At 36.5% G+C, this 16766-nt stretch overlaps 1 protein-coding gene across 7 annotated transcripts in view; it reads right to left on the bottom strand.

The window, feature by feature from the left end:
* Positions 1 to 16766, bottom strand: part of CWC27 (CWC27 spliceosome associated cyclophilin) — a 119264-nt gene that overhangs the window by 26758 nt on the left and 75740 nt on the right. For all 7 annotated transcript variants that reach the window (XR_012649009.1, XR_012649010.1, XR_012649012.1 and 4 more), the window contains exon 11: positions 8383 to 8480. Coding sequence is in view for 2 of the 7 variants with exons in the window: in XM_075020752.1 (XP_074876853.1) it covers positions 8383 to 8480 (98 nt within the window). In the remaining 5 variants the exon portion in view is untranslated. The remainder of the gene's footprint in view (positions 1 to 8382; positions 8481 to 16766) is intronic.

Here is a 16766-nt window from a genome sequence, read left to right as displayed (position 1 = left end):
GAGAAAAAAAAATTAAATAGTGGAAGAAAACATAAAGGTTTGCAAAAGTGACACACTCAAGATGCATACTTCGATACAATGCAGCTATGCTGTATATACTGCAACATCTTCATACTTAATGCGTTATGCTGCATAATTCCTAAACTACCAAAATTTGGATTTTGTTGTTTTCATTATGTTGTCAAGGGTGCACAATTCTGTTAAAGCCACAGACTTCAAGAAAGCATCTTTCCATGTAAGACAGGACTTAAATCTTTAAGTGTCACTGATATTACCCGAATTTAATAATAAAACACAAATAAAACATAATCTTAAACTGGCATCCTTGCTAAGTTTTGAGAGTTTTCTAAACACGTCAATCATTTGATTACCATACTACAATTAAAAACAAACCAGAAAATACTTCACGCCTCAGTAGAATTCTTAGACTTGAATGTTGGTTTTTACATTAGTTAGGTTTCTCTGCTCAGAGAGTATTTTGTAGCTTTTCTGTTGTCTCATGTGTGACAATTAAATTTCATCATCCACAGATTATCAGACAGTTTACAAAAATGTTCTAACAAGAAAAACTATAATACTACTTCTTAAATACTACTACTATTTAAAACCGACATACAGTTAAACAACTGGGTAGATGGTCTTGGTCTAAAGCAAACTTTACTGAAGTATATTCACAGGTTTACACTATAGAACTTTGAAAAGTGTATCTTTTTCAAATACTTGATTAAGTTCTTCAAAATGCTGAAGTAATCCAGCACTCAAATTATAGTGTTTGATGTAATTTCTGGCATCACTACAGCAAATGTCACAAAAAAGAAAAACATCTTATTTAAAGTAAGGTCTTGACAGCAGTCTGGCATAGTCAACAACCTTATTCACAAATTGGAAGGCCGGTTATAATCAAACATGTATGGAGGGAATTAGTTTTATTCTCTGTCCTCTTGAAACAATGTAAACACCTAAATTTTCAAACCCCAATCCTCCTTAATTAATGTAACCTCTGAAAACAGAAAAAAATCAGGTAGGCATAATATGTATCACAAACAATTTGAAGTAGTGATACTAAATGTGACACCAATACTAATAAAGATCTGCCAGTGGATGTAAAATAGATGTGTTGTGCTGCCACCCATTCATTAGCATCCTCTCAGAATTAGCCCCGATCCTACAAAAAGTCCAGTATGACCTAAGCCTTATTCTCACAGTTCTATGGTCTTCAGTGAATTTCTCCTGCTATTTTCTCCTTCTATGTTTTGGCTGAGATGCAGTATTTATTAATCAAGCTCAGAATCATGTCAGTTACATAGCCTCTGAACTAGCATTTTTTCCTAATGCAGCCAGCTCAGAGCATAGGCAGACACTGTACAAGTGTCTGCACCATCTCCATAGACATACCTGATACCGCATGACACAACTCACTCTCCATCCCACATCCCCAAGAGGACAGAGAGAACAATGGAAAAATCTTCTGCTACGTACACATTAATTTCCTGATAGTTGCTGTTTTAAATATATGCAATTCTTATATGTAAACCAATGTGGAATAGGTAAACTGTAATACATTTAGCAGACTGTCTTGCATGTTGACAGCTCTATTGCACTGATGAAAATTCAGGCCAATACACAAAAAATTACTAAGTGAACTAAGTGAGATATAATAAATGCTTTTAACTTTGGGATGAAATTACATGCTCAGGTACAACACTCTTTTACTGCTGTTAGATTTCATTATATTCAAAGTAAAGTGTTTCTAAAGTCTCTTCTGTTACTCTTCAGTTGTAAATGGCTGTTTCACAGTAAAGGTATCCTTCATTCCTTTCACTCACCATCTTTAAATACTTAAGATTCCACCCTTCCATCCCACTCCTTACCTAAATTAGACATATCTTCGAGTATCTCCTAATAAATTAGTTCACCTAGTCTTCTGCTAGTTTGGGGGGTTTTGTCCATTTGTATCCAATTTTTCAGTATCTTTTTTGGTGGTACAATACTTGGAACCAAGTGCAATAATACAACTGTTCTTTTACAGTTAATGCCTTTGTAGCAACAACCACACAATCACAGCCACATCACAGTGTAAATTCATGTTCAGTTTGTTTTCTAGTACAAACCTGAAATATATTTCACTATTGTGGCTTTCCCAGTTTCTTTATTTTATGAGTTTGTGCGTGAAATTATTTTTCCTTAATACTAAGGAAATAATTTTTTAACACCCCAACACGACTCTCAATTTATTTTCAATGACATTTTCCACACCTTTCCTTCTTTTCACCAATCTAGTATTTCCTGGACTAGAATCTAGTATTTAATGACATTTACTTTTGTTTCTTGACAATTAATAAATTCATAGTTTTCTAACAATGTTCTTTCAATAGTCATAAGATCCAGTGTAAATACTCAGTCCTGTTTCAATTTTGGTAATACAGCAACCATAAAGTACAATACAGTAAGGTGATGTTATACAGACCAAAGTGAAGTCTAAGATAAAACACCATGCTAGTTTTATAAAAACTTACAGATATTTATGACTCTAAGTGTTTTCACAATTAATATTATTGAGAAAGTTTGGAGGCCTTTGCTCAATGAAATGATGCTTCTTAAATTACTATTCCAACATCACTACAAGACAGCAGTATTATTAGGTTAGCAGTCACTAGCTGCTACTTAATGTTTCTAACATATATTCTAAATTTTAACCTCTATCTTCTTCAAAGCTGATGCTTCAGAACTGAAATGTTCCAACAGACTTTAAAGAAAAAATAAGAGTAGCTGTTTAGAGTAAAAAGGGGAAACTTCAGAAAACTTCTTTTATCTCCATACAAACCATGATGAAAATAAAAGCTGTCATAAGTGCAAATAGACTCAAATATTTTTAAAAAGTAGGCAGTTAGCTCTGGATCACTTTTGTGTCTTTGGGTCACCTCTAGTTATAAGGCTGAAATTCACAAAAGACAGGAAAACTTTGGCTGCTTCAACATTACCCAAGAACATGATGAAACAGGAGCAAAACTGTTAGGCTGAGGCCCTGATATGCTTACTATTATTTTGGGGGCTGTTCTATTTCAGACTACCAGTTGGAGCTCATCAGATATGCTCCTGGAATGCATCATCCAGCATGGCTTCATCCAAAAGTGCACATCTGGTCTGTGGTAAAACACTAATGCAGATGTAAACTTTTACTTAAAATTCCTATTAAAATTTCAACTTTCCCCAGGTATTCCTGAAGTTTCAATTCTTTCATCCTTTACCAGAAACATACCTATCATGCAACTGTACTTGTTCTTTCTATACAGATGAGAAATTTGGTACAATTCAAATAAATACAAATTGATAGGCTTGTGAAGGACATCTGGAGAATGATTTCCAAAATGCAGTGGGTAGAATCCAGAACTGAAAATTGACCATTTTAAACTTTATACTAACAAACTTTATAGAAATCATAGTAACTAATCAGAATGACCATTATAGGAAGAGATATTTAGCAAGTGCCAGATGATGCTGCCAGCATTTTGGTACTTTTTGACATCAGCTGAAGTTGGGAAAAGGCAGGCAACAGGAAAATGTTAAGATAGTTTCATCACCTCATTGTTTTTGTATTACAAATAATTTAAGCATGTTACTTTTACTTATTCATCAAGTGTTAATGTTTGAGAACATCAAGTGGATTCTGGTGTAGCTGATACTTTGATACATTTCACTTACTTTTAAATAAGAAAAACAACTTCCCTTTTCCTTCAAAAAAATCAAAACATTACTTTTAGAATCTTAGTTTTTCCTATATGTCACAAATGTGGACCCAGCATCCCAAGGCACAGAATATGCTATTGTTATTCTTGATTCCGTAAAGACAGAAAGCTTCCTTACTGAACAAATTTAGACAGTAAGTTTATTTACTAAACAAATCTATTTCTTTACTAAATAATCTAGTTACTGACGACAGTAAATGAAACTTCAAATGACATACACAATGTGACCTGTAAAATGCTGCAAAAGATACTTACCCTATGTTTTAAAATCTTCCTCCTTCATAGTCTGAATTTTGGCAATACTGCCAAGTGAGTTGTTGTCCTGATAAATCAGGAAAGACAATCTGACTTTTGAACTTTTAAGGACAGGTTAAAAAAATTTACTTAAGCTTGAGTCTCTACCTTGTTCTGTTCTGACTGCTGCTGTCTCTGAGAAAATACCCAAACTGAGAGCTGGAAAAGGATTTAGAGGTAGAAAAAAATATTAAAGCATGGATGAAGAAAACCAAAAAAGTTTTGATTATTTACCTAGCTATTAATATATGGATTTTATTAGACACAACAGAAATCCCTTAGAAGCAGGAATGGGAGATTACAAATTTTATTTATTTGTAAACAAAACCTTTTCCCAAAGACTATTTGCAGTTATCCTACAGGGCCATCCCTTTTGGCAAAACTAGCTATTCACAGAAGAGAATATGATCACACCTACGTATTTCGTTGACATGCTTTCCCTCAATGATTAACATTTTAAATTTTTTTATATTGTTCTCACTAAATTCTGGTGTCAAAATACACGGTATTTATGGCAACTTTATGGCTATTTTATGCTACCAGTGTCAATATGCATCCGCAGCTAGACAGAGGACCATTAATGTATTTTTCAATTAAATGTCTAATGAAAAGACCATGTGACAATGCTGAGTAAATTCTGATATTTCACAACGGTGTTTTGATCACTTTAAAATGCCTGGCATCATAAACTCATCTCTCAATTAAAGCTGTTCTTATACTTAATCCAGAATCCTTCATAACCCGAACTTTATGCCAGTTATACAGTAAACCTCCTGTTTGCCTTTCAGTCATCACCTTTAAGCACTACATATTCATTCTAGCTAAATGTAGGAACAGTTTTGTCTCCTTCACACACCAATTACGTTTAATGAGTTTTTTGCATTTATTCTTTGGGTGTGGATTTTGTAATGGTTGATTCTCTATCACCAGAAAATTTTTTACTTCCTTTGATCATACAGTGAATTACATTTCTTTGTGTGAGACTTCCTCAAAAAGGGAAACATTAGGACACTGATTTTCTCTTTTCAGGGTACAAACAAAATAACTCACAAGATAACCAGAATAAGTTATTTGAAGAGAAAGCAAAATGTAAAGAGAGTACTGCTTTACTGAATTATTTTGGAAGACCTACAACCAAGCCTTTATTTTAACTGCTTGATTTAAAGACTCACAGTGATGGTAAATACAATGCTTTTGGTAATGCTTCCACCTAACTACTATCACCATTAACAAGATGCTTAGTTTCTCCTCCCCATCAAAACCTTCTTCCAGGTCACATCTTACCTTTCTTTTGATTAAATTGTGCTTCACAGAATCTTGAAAAACAGAACATCCAAGCCCATCCCTCCCAAAAGGCAGGATCAACCTTTTCTGCATTAGTCCTAGGAAGTATTTGCCTAATCTGTTATTAAAAAGTTCCACTCTGTAGGTCATCTATTTCAATAGTTATGTTTAGGAAGTTTTCCCTGACATTTAACCTATATCTCTTTAGCTGCCACAGAAGCCTATTATCTCTTGTCCTCTCCACAAGGATTATATAGGATAATTTCCTCTCCATGGTAGCCTTTGACATTCTTGATGATCATTAATATGTCCCCTTTTACAAAGTCATCTCTTCTCTAAACTAAACAGCCCCAATTCTTACAATCTTTAAATATTATGCTTTCCAGATCATCAGTCACCTTTGTTGCTCTCCTCTGTACTCCCCTAAAATGCCTTGTACTTTTTTTTCAAGTGCAATCACCAAACATGACCAAAGGATTCAGGCTGAAGACCTGCTCAGGTGGAAGAGAAAATGAGTCTGTCTTGTATACAACAGCCCATTTTATACGTTTTACAGTACACTTTAGTCTTTTTCAATAGCATGGCACTATCGACTTCCTCTCAGCTTTGTACTTATTATGTTTCCTAGATTTTAAGCTGCCTAAGTGCTACCTAACGTCTTGTGTTTGTGCAACTCATAATTTGCAAGAGACATACCAATCACTTACTATAATGATTTTTTTTCCCCCAAGACCTCCCAAGGTAAACATATTTTGTTTACTTTGACCTGGCTTTTAGCTTCTATGAACTGACTTAATCTATGAACCCAGCACAAAACTATTCTACCAAAGAAAAGAAGGAACACCTTTCTTCTGATTTAAACTGAATCACATCAGTAAAAGCTCCAACATGGACTGGTGGAAAGAGAGTGAGCCACTCAGTTCTTCACTTAAACAACTGCATGTGAAAATGCAACCTTATCACATAAGTTTGCATTTTTCTTTCTTTTTTTCTTTCATCTTCCCCTTCCCTGTCCCATATATTTTTTTAGTCTGCAAATTTAATAAAGGTAATCAATTGTTTTCTCCAGATTACTAATAAACAGATTCCCAGGAATCCTGCTTGCCACTTTGATTACAAACAATTCTCTTAAAGCATTTTGTTAACATTAATGTCTCTCAGACTGCTTTAGCCAACTCCCTAATATGCTTCAGTAAATGCCATTAAGTTCAAATGATTTTAATGCACCTAATTTATCCAAGTGGTCTCTAGTTGCTTATTCTGTATCTGAACCCTTCCTTCTACGTCACTCATCATATGTAACCATATGAGCAAAGTTGACCGCTATGCTAAAGACAGAGTGGCAACAAGTGTTCAAGCTCATTTCCTCTTTAGTTAAAGACAACCAACTCTCTTCTTGCTCATTCATCTCTTGCTACTGTATTTTTATTAGTAATCGCCCTTCACCATTTGCATCTCATTTAATATCTTTTTAATTTTGTCTTAAATTTTAGAGTGTGTTTATTTTTAGAAATTTTAGTTATGGACGCCAAGAACTTGTTGAATAGGTTCTTTCCTGCATGTATCTTTCTCAACAGGTATTGGAACAGACCCCTTCCTGTGTTCTGACAGTAATCACAAAAAGGAAAACCAAGATTATTCAAGATTATATTCACCATTAGCTGTTACCTACAGATTTTCAACAGGTTTATCTCCTACCTGCTATTTACATCAAAGAAAGTAAAAAACCCAACAACTCTGGTTTATAAGCTCCCTTTCCTTGAGTAAAAGGTATCCTTCAAAACTGTACCATAGTAGTATCTACGAGTATTGTCCAAGTATTACTTTAGACTGTCACGGTAAAGATGGATTTACTCAAATTACTCTGCAATAAGTCCTCTGATTTAACTGGCACCAGAACAGGGATAATGTTTAAGTGATAGTATTACAACTGCCATATATGTTACTATTCAATATAATTTATCATATATGTACATAAGGACTACTCTTTACCTTTTCTACACTTCTGCTTGCAGTTCTTTATTTACATGGCCTGTGACAGCATTCACTACCTTGCCAATGATACATTCATTCAGGGATTGAGCATAATTCTAGAACTTTTTCAGAGCCACTACTTTGTAAAATTTGGTGCCAGATTTCATATACAAGTTCAAGATACTGTATTTTTTTTTTTTTTTGCCAAACTGGTTGCTGATCAAGCTCACCTGTTATTCAAGAGAGTCCATGAATTTTTCTAAAAATGATGTTATACTTTCTACCACTCTTCTAAATTGTGTGTCATCTGGAAATTTTTCTGAATAATTTTATATTTTCTTCCAGATTTCACATGGTATTTTGAGAACTGGACAAAGAATCCACTCCAGAAATGCGTCTAGCAACTCCACAGTGCTTAAAAAACAGTCTTTTTTTTTTTTTTTCTTCATTTCAGCTATTAAAGGGTGTTACATCCACCTGCACTAAAATATGCACCTTAGATGCTATTATAAACTCAGCAGTTTATGCACATTTAGACAGAAATAGATTATAAGATTTGTCTGACAAAGAAGCGGGCATCTGAAGATCCCATTTTGCTAAGGTTTATAGAAAATAAACATGGAACTAACTTTCTGAATTTGAGTTCCACTGGTGTCATAAGATGCATAAAAGTTTGAAGTCAGTAGCTTTGAGTTCAAAGTTAACCATCTGCATTTAAGTACCTTCCCAAGTTGGAACGTCAAGAAGACTTTCCAAGTCAAAGGTCAGAACAGGTATGTCCCCACCAAAGAATTCAATCACATGCCATGGTATTTCAAATCCAGAAGCTTCCCCAAGTACACAGATGTAACTAAAGAACGTTTAGAAGGACAAATACTACCTTGTTTGAAAGAACGAATGGTACCTGTACAATTTATTTATATACTGGTGTCCTTACATTACTACCATTTTTAAGGAAAAATAATTTTCTTGGAAAAAAAATCTACATTGCAACAATCCACATGAAACACAAAACTACTAAAAAACTTTAAAACTTGAATGTTATCTGGAGATCTACACAACACCTGCTAGAACATACTCTTACCTTCCTTTTCTTTGGGTTTTAAAGCTCTTTCTTCTTTTTTCTGCTTTGCTTCCAGCAGTTCACGTTTCAGCTGTCGCGCTTCTTTCCGTAGCTCCTCACTGCAAAGAGACAAATATTTACAAGAATTTAATCTTCTGGGAATGTAAAGCCACTCAGGAGAAACAGAATCAAAGTTAATGTCCAGTAAATCTCTGATATAAACATTGGGAAGGTACTGACTCACTGATGCTAGGAACATGGCTTAAAAATCTATTAGAAGCTAAGAAAGTTCATATTTTCATTAGCAGAAATGACAAAAGAACATAACAGATGACTTTTTTGAAGACCCCATTAGAAATGTCAAGGACGTGAATAATAAAAAAAGAATCCCCATTTGTATTTTAATTTAACATTTTAATATTTAACCATGAGAAGCACACAAAGAGAATCTGAAACAGAGCCACTACCAAATAAATATTACATGTGTTATAAAATTCCATTTATTGAAGTAATAAACCTTAGGGTCCTGGATTTCTTAGATGGACAGGCAGTGTAGTTGTTAAATGACAAAGACATTACATGTATGTAAGCATAAATTATTAAATATGAGAATTAATTTCATTTTACAAATTTTAAAAAAATTATCAGGTGATAACACTAGAAAGAAACCAAAATTTGCAAGTCATTGTGCCAATATCACATGAAATATTTGTCTTCATAGAATCACAGATTCGAAGGGAGCTCTGAAGAGCAGCCAGTCCAGCTCCCCTGCTCAAAGCAGGGCCAGAGTACGTTGCAGAGGGCATTGCCTGGTCAGGTTTTGAATATGCAAAGATGGAGACACCACAACGTCTCCAGGCAACCACTGCTTGACCTTGCTCAATGTAAAAAAGCTCTTTTGTATGTTTAAATGGAATTTCTTGAATTTTAGCTCATGCCTATTTGTGCCAGTCTAACGGCTACCAGTAGAAAAGAACTGATACCTGTTTCAAGTTTTTCTGGTGTTAGAATCTGTATTTCCCACTTTTTTTTTTTAAAAAAAATTAAGTTCTGATTGATTCAGTATTCATCAAAGTCAATGAATAGCAGAAATTACTTTAATGTAGGAACGTGGCATGCAAGCACCTCCCTGCAGCTGTTTTAAGTACCTCAGTTCTCATCTGTAACAACATTACTCACAGCACAACAGCTTTTTTTAAGCAAAGACTTGGAGTTGTGGGGCGATGACTTCTTCTGAATTACATTTTCATTTGTACATATGCACAAATACAAAGCTTGTGAAAAGCACTTGAAAAAGACTACCATTGTAAAGGCATTCAGACAATCAACTACAGCAGTATGTCTTAATTTTCAACAGCGTGGTAGAAGCTACGCTAAGCCTGATTAACAGCTTTTACATAAGACTACAGTTCTACTTTTCTATCCTGAGAAGAAAACCATAGGGAAAGGATAAAGAAACATTTTTAACCCAAGTAACTCCATTGCTTTTATATAAATTGGGGATAATATGGTAAGCAAGCGAATCTAATATAGTGCAACATTTTCTTACAGAAGCTGTACAGCAGGAATAACATGCATGTCAATAAAAGTTATATGTTTAAAATATTCAGAATGCCAGAATGCAGTGACAGCAACACAGCAAGAGGGGGTTACAAATGGCACTTATGAGTAACAGAGCCTAGCTCATCAGAAATTTTCCTGTAAGAGGGACACACTTTCTCTTAGTTATCTTAAGTTATTGTGGAATGAAGAATGAACTAGCAATGACAACTATTCAGCCCTCCTGCATTCCCTTTTTTTTTCCGAATAGAAAGAGATTTTTATAGAGAACGCAGAAGGTCCTAATTCCTAGACAGCCTAATTCTAAAATGTTTTTTCAAACTCCTGCTATGATCCATACTAGGTCAATAAAGGACTTTGATACTTGGCTCCTTAAAGACTCCACATTTCCTATGTTTTTTATTTCTAGGCTCTCTTTACCAAGTTAGGTTCATGAGAAAGGTAATCCAAAAAGCCTGCCTGTTAAAGAGGAAGCCACAAGAACTGGCTGATAGGAAAGCCAGGCTATCCTCACAAGTCAGATTTACTGGAACAGAACTAGAAATAATTGGCTTTTTGTAGACAGGAAAATGTCAAATTGATGAGGTAGAGCAGAATCAAAATAAGGGACTACAAATCAGTCTGTAGCTGCTCCCTACATCTTTGAAGCACAGGTCTTTGCATGCAGTAAATTTGCACTCAGGTTTCATATAACATAGCTGTTGGTTTGTAGCCCATTATGCAGTTTCCTCCTGTCCCTGGAAAGTTTCTGTCACTACAGAGGCACAGCTCTGCCTGCTTCCAGCTTATCTCACTGCTCTCTCAGTCCCAGCTGCAGGCTCTCCTCTCGTGCCCTGCTTCTTCCTCTTCTTGCCACTTCCTGCAGCCTGGAAGCTGTCCTCCCTCCCTCAACAGAGAAAGGTACTTCCAGAACCGGTGTAATCTCCTCCCCTACCTACTTACTACCATTTTGAAGTGCCAAAATGCACAAATGGAAAACAAACAAGCAACATGCAAATGATTCTTCTCTTCCTGAAATGGCATTGCCAATGTTGCATAAAAACCAAAAAAATATTTCCTTCCTAAATTTCATATTTTGAAAACAGAAGAGTAGCTCACTCTTTAAAATGCTAATCTTTTAACTCCACAGTTTGTGAAGAACATTGCAGTGAAATTGCTTAAGTACCACGCTGGATTCCACCTTGCAGAAATTTCTTCTAAAGCTAGACAACATGGACCAAATTTCCTACTAAGAGTGATTTTTTTTTTTTTAATAGCTTTTGAAAGTAAACTACATTTTATAGTAAATGAAAGCCATAACTTTCCAAATCCTGGCTAGCACTAGCTTACATGTAAACAACAGCTTTTAACCTTTTATCTGAAGCAGTTTAGCCTAATTATTTTTCTATAATTACTACAATCTCTTAACTACATAACCCTCAGTATCTTTTTCTGAAACATCTTGAAAGATAACAGCTATTAAAAAACTTAACTGATAGGCTTATATTATTCTAGGGTCAAGCACAATGGTCATAAACGTCTCAACAATCTGTTCTGTATTCAAGATCAAGCAAAGAAATAACTCTGTGTATATGCATGTTTATATGCATGTATGCATACAATAAATTATATGTTGAATGCTTCCAAAGACAAGAATTACAGATCATATTCTTTTTCTCTAAGTAACATTGCTAAAACTCTCTAGGAGACTTAGCTCCAAGAAGCACTATAAGAAAAAAGAAAACTCCCAGAAGTGCCCATTATGTCTAAAACTAGAATGAAACAGCAATACCAAAAGAATTATTCATTTTTGCTACTCATATCAGAGTTGACTGAAATCAGAATATTCATTCTGCAGAACATTGAAAAAATCTAGACAAACCATTTTAGAACAAAACTGTGCAACTCCAGAATTTTCAGATTACTTCCTCAGAACAAATAAAATTGTTTCATCTAGAAAATCTCTAGGGAAATCAAGTCTATGAAACCCTTTGAATTTCTGGTTCCACTGTGGCTCAGTTTGATAGGACTGTGTGTCAGTTTGATAGGACTGACAGGAACTCCAGAATCTAGGATCTACAAGAACTTGGGTAACTTGATGCTAAAATCTAGTTACATCCTAAAGACACCATGCATGGTGAAGCATCAGCTTTCCTAGTAAACTATTTGAATGCATGAACAAACATCTCTACACTATTATCTTTGTCACCACTCAGGCTTCTCTTTAGCAGACTATATAAATTATACTTTTTTAATAGCTCTTTTTAAAGGAAGGGATGTTCTCCTAGCTTTAATCACTTCTGTCTACTTCAGAACTCCCTGCAGTATTTCCACAACACTTTTGAATGTGGACTTCAGAATCAGTCATACTGATGGATTCCAGCATCCCTATAAGGCTCTGCTGATGGTGTACTTGCTACCTTAGTTTTAACTCACTAAGGAACACAATGGTCCGTATTGGGAACAGTGCTGTTTAATATCTTCATCAATGACATAGTAGGATCGAGTGCACACTCAGAAAATTTGCAGATGACACCAAGCTGAGTGGTGCAGTTCATATGCCTGAGGGATGGAGCAGTCTGTGACTGAAGGACTGCAGCCTGTGGAAAGGACCCACACTGGAGCAGTTCATGAAGGACTGCAGCCTGTGGGAAGGACCCACATTGGAGAAGTTCACAGAGGACTGTCTTCTGTGGGAAGGACCCCACGCTGGAGCAGGGAAAGACTGAGGAGTCCTCCCCCTGAGGAGGAAGGAGCGGCAGAGACAATGCGTGACGAACTGACCACAACCCCCATTCCCCATCCCCCTGCAAAGCTGGAGGGGAGGAGGGAGAAAAAATTCAGGAGTGAAGCTGTGCTTGGGAAAAAGGGAGGGGTGGGGGGAAGGTGTTTTAAGTTTTGGTTTTATTTCTTATTACCCTACTCTGATTGGATTGGTAATAAAGTAATTTCCCCGAGCCAAGTCTGTTTTGCCCATGATGGTAATTGGCGAGTGATCTCTCCCTGTCCTCATCTTGACCCACAAGCCTTTCCTTCTATTTTCTCTCCCCTGTTCAGCTGAGGAGGGGGAGTGATAGAGCACCTTTGGTGGGCACCTGGAATCCAGCCAGGGGTCAACCCACCACAATCATTTAGTTGCATTTTCATGTACTTCATGGTGAAGCAGGCCTCAGACATGCAGAAGTATTGGTCTGGAAAATCTTCCTCTATTTTCTATGATCCCAAGGTTAAAGATTACTTTCATTGATTGTTTCAATACATAAGCTACAAAAGTGTCTTGACTCTAAGTCTAAGGCTGTTTCAGAGATTAATGTCACAAGTCATAAAGTTAGAATATCCTTGAAGTTTAGAGACATCCATATGGCTGGACAGACTCCACACACAATCTGATGGAGACTGCTTGACCTTAATCCTCCTACTGAATTTGAAAGAAAGCAGATTTTGGTGGATCAAGATTCCAGTCCTATGAAATGCAATGGGAAGCAGTGGCTTCAACACAAGACTAAAGGTTAATAACATAACTCTTATCTTGTTTCTGTCACTAAGGATCTAACCCACAAGTGAGCAAGCACACACTTGCTACACTGTGCCCTTAGCTGATGAGCTGTGAGCAAGTGTAGATCCAAAACCTCAGGACAGTATTGGTATGGTATGGAGTTTCAGTACCGTGGCCATTTTACTAATTCAAGCTCAGCTGTTTTTTGGCTTGGTTAAAGTGCCTGCAAAATCCACTTATAGTGCTTCTTTACCACAAGAGATATTCCATCTCTCAGCTTTTATCTGTACCAGTAGTAAAGCTTTGTATTTGAATATACTTTTATCTTAATAGTAGGGTTTTCTGCCGTTATCTTTATAGCATATATTCCATGCTTCAGCTTCCTAATTGTTGTGGTTTAAGCCCAGCCAGCAACAAAGCACCACAAGGCCACTCGCTCGCTCCTCCCTCCCAGTGTGATGATGATGAGAAAATATAAAGAAAAGCTTGTGGGTCCAGACAAGAACAGGGAGGGATCACTCATCAGTTATGGTCACGGGCAAAAAAAAGACTCAACTTTGGAAAAAACCAAAATCAATTTAAGACCAATCAAATCAAACCAAGGATAAAGGAAAATAAACCCAAACCTTAAAACACCTCCCCCCCACTCCTCCCTCCTTCCAAGGCTCAACTCCACGCCTGATTTTCTCTACCTTCTCCCCACCAGCAGCATACGGGAACGGGGAATGGGGGTTGTGGTCAGTTCATAACGCATTGTCTCTGCCGTTCCTTCCTCCTCAGGGGAAGGACTCCTCACTCTTTCCCTGCTCCAGCATGGGGTCCCTCCCACAGAAGACAGTTCTCTGTGAACTTCTCCAATGTGGGTCCTTCCCACGGGCTGCAGTCCTTCACAAACTGCTCCAGCGTGGGTCTTTTCCATGGGCTGCAGTCCTTCAGGCACAGACTGCTCCAGCACGGGCTTTCCCATGGAGTCACGGCCATCTTGGAGTGCATCCCCCTGCTCCGTCATGGGGTCCTCCCCGGGCTGCAGGTGGGCATCTGCTCCCCCGCTCCCCTCCATGGGCTGGGGGGGGACAGCCTGACATCTCACCACGGGCTGCAGGGGCATCCCCTCCTCCCCCGCTCCTCCTCCCCCTCCTTCCTCACTGACCTCGCTGTCTGCAGAGGGGTTTCTCTCACATCCCACTCCCCTCTTCGTTGCAGGTTCCCCTTCTTAAATCTGTTCTCCCAGAGGCACTACTGCTGTCACTGATGGGCTTGGCCTTGGCCAGAGTTGGGTCCGACTTGCAGCCAGGGAAGCTTCTAGCAGCTTCTCACAGAAGCCACCCCTGCAGCCCCTTTCCCCCTACCAAAACCCCACCACACAAACCCAAACCACTAATAAATCTATTTTATTCTTCTTCTGTATTTTAAATCAGGAATTAATACTTAGTTAATAAGGAATAAAATCAATTGGAAATGTAGCCAAATACTCTAAGTTAAATGAATAAGCATTTTTCTAAGTGCCATGTACTGAAGGTGTCTTGCTGCAAATAATAAGGGGTCTTCTGAATTTACAAAGTAACTGCTTAATTCAAAAAGGAGAAGTTCTGTATTTGACTTCACTTTGGCAGAAGAAGAGAGAACCGATTACAGAATTAAACACTAACTGTGACTTGGTGTAAGCAACCATATGATTATACTTGCTATGCACAAACACAAACCCACCCCTCTTTCTCTATATATGTATCTCTTTGTACTTGTATGCTTGCATATTGTCAATCTACGTTAGCATCATAATAATTTCCAAACACTCCAGATGCATCCAAGAGAAGGAAGCTGTTAATAGCTCCTCCACATACGTATATAAACCATAACTGGCTTTATTTATTTAAGGATATAAAATCTGTAACTAATAAAATATATATGATACACAGACACAAATAAGACCTAGAGAGGCACAGTACCTTATTCAACTGTGACTTAGGGAAAGGTGGTTGCATGTATTTGAAACTGTAATTTAGATATTCCCCATCCAGTGACAACAAAGCTCAGTAAATACTAAAGAATTCATTTGATGCCTACATTTCAATCACAAAATGCCTGAAAACTTTGCCTTCTATAACTTCCAAATTTATCCAAACTTCAGTCTAAACTTCACTACAATTCAGGGTATTCACCACTCTCCCTCTAAACTCCACCTAAGCCCCTAAAGGGGCCCAAACTCCTTGAGGTTACCCTGGCACACATTCACTGATCGTGGTACAAACAATATTAAACAAGGCCACATTCTTCCAAATCTTAAGTACTTAGGTGGTGCCACAAGTATAGAGATAGCTTCACAGTCAGAGGATTCACTCAGATAAATGTGAATTTATAATGGAAAACTATTCAGTGACTGAACAACTGAAAGATTATGGTGTATTCTGCATCCTTGGACCTGGTGTTTTTCTAAAAGTTATGTTGTAGTTGAAACAAGAATTAATTCAGGGAAGTGCTGTTTTCTGTAATAATGAGTATTAGATTAAATTATTATTTTTAGATGGCATAGCATGTTATTTCCGTTCCACTTTTTATGGTATTATAATTACATTGTTTTTATTTTTTTTAAAGGCCATTTCCTTTCTTTTGCTTTTGCTGTCTTTCTATTCAGCATCATCAGGAGAAAATTACTAACTGGCTATCCCTAAATGGTAACCTTACTTGGTAAGTGTTGTTCAAAGTAAACATATCAGAACAAGAATAAAAAAAAAAAAAGAAATACTCTTAGTCATTTTACAAAGTCATTTAAAAATGTTATAAATAATAAAAGCATGTCAAGATTCTCACAAAAGTTCAATTTTTAATAAGCAGCATCCTTTAACATCTTAATAAAATAAAATGAATACTGACGTACTCTAACACTGCTCACGTTAATGTCATAGCAGAATAGATGATTTTAATTTAGTTTAGATAAACAAAATAAAAATCAAGCTGTAGTACAATATTATCCCTTCATAATGTAAACTAATAGCCTGGAAAGAAGTCCTAGATTCAATCCCCTCCTATTACAGGCAGTCACATTTCTTTTCTAAAATTTATTTATTCCATAAAAAGCACATTCCATATTCTCTTTCTTAAATTTATTAATGATAGATTTCAATGCGTATTATATCATTAGCAGCCATGATTTATACAGAGAGGTCATTCTAGAACTGACAAGCAGACATCTTAATAATATCAGGGACAATGAGGAAGAATCTCTATTCAGATGATAGCATTTTTTTTCTGCTACTACTCTTGAAAAATGCATAATACTCTGAGAATTCCAATTCTAAGTTAGAATACAAATAGTATTTCCAAACAGAGAACTCTAATGATAAATTGAAACAATATAAAATGTCATGTTTGC

The sequence above is a fragment of the Buteo buteo genome, chromosome Z (assembly GCF_964188355.1).
Source record: "Buteo buteo chromosome Z, bButBut1.hap1.1, whole genome shotgun sequence".
Classification (NCBI taxonomy): domain Eukaryota; kingdom Metazoa; phylum Chordata; class Aves; order Accipitriformes; family Accipitridae; genus Buteo; species Buteo buteo.
Note: the sequence above shows the minus strand (reverse complement) of the source record. Positions and strands in the feature narration are given on the sequence as shown.